General features: G+C 32.1%; 1 protein-coding gene across 1 annotated transcript; it reads left to right on the plus strand.

The window, feature by feature from the left end:
• Window positions 1-717: 717 nt before the first annotated feature.
• LOC131060311 (protein LURP-one-related 12-like) lies at window positions 718-1,925 on the plus strand. Its single transcript, XM_057993489.2, has 3 exons — window positions 718-945; window positions 1,283-1,513; window positions 1,617-1,925. The coding sequence occupies exons 1-3, from the start codon at window positions 718-720 to the stop codon at window positions 1,923-1,925; spliced, it is 768 nt and encodes a 255-aa protein (XP_057849472.2).
• Window positions 1,926-4,682: the final 2,757 nt, after the last annotated feature.

The raw sequence follows: 4,682 nt of genomic DNA on the forward strand, positions 1-4,682 counted from the left end.
ATATAGTTTTGAAAATAATAGTTTCAACTTATTCATTAATGTCAAACATGAGATTGACCGCTAGCAATTGTGGTTACAAATTAGAACACTTTTATTGTGGTTATTAGTTGTGTTTAACAAAGTTGAAGCATGTTTGGTTTAGTAAAATTGCCATTATTGTAGGTATCTAAATAATATTGAGTTCGAATCTTTTCAATTAAAAAAACATATGTTTTAACAAATAAGAACATGACATAAATTTTGATAGAAAGTAAAAGATAACCAAAGAGATCAAAGTCTTAGGTGAAAGTAAAAGATAACCAAAGTGATCAAAGTCTTAGATGAAAAGTAAAGGTGGGCCTTATGTGCATGACATTTAGAACTTAAGAGATAATATCTTTGTTAAGAACAATCAGGACTTTGATGCACATGACTAACAAATGTGAGAGGTGTTTATATTTTAAAATATTTAAGTCTAATAGAAAATGAAATAGTATGAAATTAAAGGAATTTCTAGATGCAACATGAAATATGTAATTATAAAAAGAATCAATCATCAGCCAAGAAGCTATGTTAGATTTTGATATAAATTTCTGAGTTTTATCTAGAAATTTTAGAGAGAATTACTTCTATATTCCTATGAGTCCAGTCATCTTCCGCGTTGGCGAGAAGGTGCCTATATAAACAAAACCGTCTTGCAATTAACATCAGAGGCGCATAGTGCAACAAAGTGAAATAATGTCCAATATTTATCCCCATCAGGCTGCTCAAGCCACAGGAAGAAGTGCTGATCTGCAACTATTTACTGTTTGGAAGAAAGCTTTCCTTTTCAGTGGCACCGGTTTTACAGTGTTCGATTCATCTGGTAACCTTGTCTTGAGGGTAGAAGACTACACTCCCACCGTCAAACGCCAATTGCTTGTGATGGATGCTTCTGGAAATCCACTTCTCCTACTACGCCGCAAGGTATGTCTCATCTCATTTCATTTCCTTTCCTTGCCACCGTTTAGTTTTCCAAACCGTTTGATATTAGCATATCTAAAACTTTTAGATTGTAATTGTGTAGTAATTTTTTATCATCTATGTTTCCTATCATATTTGATGATTTATCATGAGACTGAAATACAAACAGATAAAGAGAATCAACACTTTTGATATTAGAATAATAAAACTTCTAGATTTTAACTATGCAGTATTTTTTTATCCCGATCATAAACTATGATCTACCATCAAAATAACTTAAAAACAGAGAAGAGAATCAACCGTTTGATATGAAACCATTTGATGTGTAAGAATAATCCAGGTAATGAGTCTGCACCACAGATGGGAAGGCTTCATCTGCAAAGAAAAGGGCAAATTGTGGGTGTTCACCATCAAGAGATCCTCCATTATATCTGCTACAACATCTGTCGATGTATTTCTTACTTCTTCTAATACTAACTCCTTGGGAAGGCGGTTTGATTACCACATTGAGGGATCCTTCAGAGAGCGCTCCTGCGCAATTTATAACCGCTCACGCAGTATGGTGGCACAGGTATGTAATCTATTATCTATATTGTGGGTCTGCCTTTTAAAAGTCAGGTAGCACAGAAAGCAAACAATTGAACTTGGGGTTTTTTTTGTTTTTTTTTTTGCAGGTGAAGCGGAAAAAAAGCTGTGATATGTTGTTGGAAAAGGACGTATTTAGTGTGGAAATCTATCGTAATTTTGATCCAGCTTTGATTATGAGTTGGATTGCGGTGGTTGATCATATTAATAGTGAAGATCTTCGTGTTGTTACACAGGCGGCACTGTACTGCACATTCAGATCCTATCAATTGCTTAAGATAGTCGATATGAAGAGAAAAGGGGATTGCATTGCCAAGGGAGTTCCTGTTAAGGAAGCTTCTGCTCACAACAAAACTTTCCAACATGAAGCGATGAATGCCTGCATAATCCACAGTTAACGCTCATACCTTAAAGCTCCTTGGTGTTAACAAGTTGAACAAGGATAGTCAAAAATCTCTAAAGCATGAATGTGTGAAGGAAGGGGTTATCCATTGGGCAAGTTGTAAATCTGGTATTGTTTCGTGTGAAATCGAGAATAAATCCATTGTTGTTACATGTTATCTGTAGAGCAGATGGCGTCACTATTGTCCTTACAAAAGAAGTCTCGAAGTTGAATATGAGACGCATTACTGAAAGTTCTAGATGAAAATATGATAACTAAGACTAAGAAGTAAAGATGACTTGATTAACATTTAAAAAAAGGTAAAGAAAACGGATATTTTTTAATCTTTGGATCAATCTTTATAGTTTTTGTAATTGATTTTATAAATTAATTGTAAGGGAGAGTTTAGCTATTGGGCATGTTGTAAATTCGGTATTGTTTGATGTGAAATCGACAATAAATTTATTGTTGTTACATGTTTATTTATAGGACGACAACACTGTTGTCCTTGAAAAAGAGGTCTTCAAGTTGAATGTTCTAAATTAAAGTATATTGTTGGATTAATCTTTTGATTTTTTGTAATTAATGTCATCGAATAACCATCATTTTTTATATAGGTGAAGATGTTTATTAAGAAGTTAACTAATATATGAAAGTTTTGATGTAACAACAAATCTTCATGTGACATGAGAACCTGAACCTAAATTCAATTCCCTTGAATTTTGTAAAGGAGGGTATTAGCTTTGAATTGTTTATAATCTGAATACAATTTATAAGTATAAATAACTAACATTAAAAAGTAAAGGAAAATTGATATCATTGCGAGTTTAAATATTCTTTATTAATTGTTGGACTAACCCTTATATTTTTGGCAATTGATCTCATAGATTAATCATTAATTTAAGTGTCCGTGAAGATGTTGATTTAGAAAAAGTTCACTGGTACTTCTACATTTTGGTATAACAACAAATTTATGTAGAGGCCCTAAAATACACTAAAATAAATTGTTGAACTAATTGCCACATCTTTGAAAATTTGATCTCATAGATTAACAACAAATTGACGTTTTAGATTAAATACCACTCTAGATATACATGGATATGGTAATTTCAAATTTTACTACTAAATTCTAGATTAGTATATATAAAATGCTGACTTAAAGTTTACTACTTACTACCATTCTGAATATAGATAAGATGCTGATATGAAAGCTCACTAACACCTATGATCACTACTTATTGACCAAAACAGACCAAAAATCTAGTTCTTTATATTCTTTATTAAGAAAACCTTTAAATTCAAGTATCCTATGTTTAAAAAGCCAAAGATCCGATTACTTGCATGTGGGCATTTGAATTTCGTTCAATGAACGACAGCAGACAAACTATTTATGTTAGACCTATATTACTAAAAGTTCAAGATAAAAATATAATAACAAACATTATATAGTAAAGAAAATTGATGCGACTGTGAGTTGATATATATCTCCACTGTTAAATAATAAAACAAAGGATCCGGTAAATCCATTACTAAAGCGGAGATGCTATAAGTTGTTTGCATGCGCAGAATACAGTATTGTAGAGTTCAACTTGCTGAAAGTAATTTGTTTGTATTTGAAGAACAATATATTTCTATCAACTATAACGTTATTTAGCATTGAAGTAATTTATATAGGTTATAGATTACGTCTTCTCTGTATTTAGACGATCGAATCTCTAGGAATGTAGGCTTGCAAGTGGTGCTGAACAACATAAACCTAAAAACTAATCCTTATGTAATAATAAAACCTATGGTTTCCTATCTCTGTCTTAAAAAATATAAAAAGAAATTAACTTATGAATGAAATTCTGTGGGCGGAGTAGGTACGACCAATCTTTCAGCAAAGAGCAATCCAGAGAAGATGACGTCATGAAGTGCAAAGGGTATGAGAAAGCTTGGTGTAGAGTGAGACACCCATCCCCATCAAATAAATCTGCATTGTGAATGGCTGATTATGTAATTAAAACGAAAGAAAGATTGAGGCAGATTTCCTGCATCTACACAATTTGAGGATAAAAAACTTGGAGGACGGTAGGCGTGCGGTGACCAAAGGTCTGTAGTGGGCTCTGTGAGTATTGTCCCATACGGAATTAGAGTACACTTTTCTTCCTATTAATACTAAAAAAATGTATTAGGGTTAGTTAATGATATGTGGTTTAAGAAAGAATACTGGAGTATGATAATGTATAGATCCAATTTTAATCGAAGTTAATGATTTTGATTGGATTTGAAGATCTGATAGGCTGCAGAAAGCAGCACTAGCTAATGAAGTATGATATTTTTTTGTACAAGCCAACCAAAATCGGTAGTAAGAGAAGACCACTATGTAAAGAGATGCCTTATAGAAGTTGCAATCATGTGAGGCACTAACAGTATCGTGAAAGATAGAAGATGGGTGATTAAAAATTTATAAAAACCTTTATTCACAATAATATTAATAATAAGAATAGTATTTTTATGGATTTATTCAAAGTTATATATCAACAAATATATGATTTGATATCATGGATCATATTTAAAAATTAAAACAAAGATTGGAAGAATTAAGGTTGAGTTTTTTCTATTGGTTGTGGCATGATAGATAAATGAAGATTGATGAAATGATCAAAATAGTTGTCAATTCAAAAATTGTTATGGACATAAAATTGTTGTGGGGCAACAAGATGAAAATGAAAAGAGGAGTTTCTCTAGGGATTTTTGGTTAGAAATTTGGAAGGAAATGCTACAAAAGAAC

This window comes from Cryptomeria japonica, chromosome 3 (genome assembly GCF_030272615.1).
Source record: "Cryptomeria japonica chromosome 3, Sugi_1.0, whole genome shotgun sequence".
NCBI classification, from domain to species: domain Eukaryota; kingdom Viridiplantae; phylum Streptophyta; class Pinopsida; order Cupressales; family Cupressaceae; genus Cryptomeria; species Cryptomeria japonica.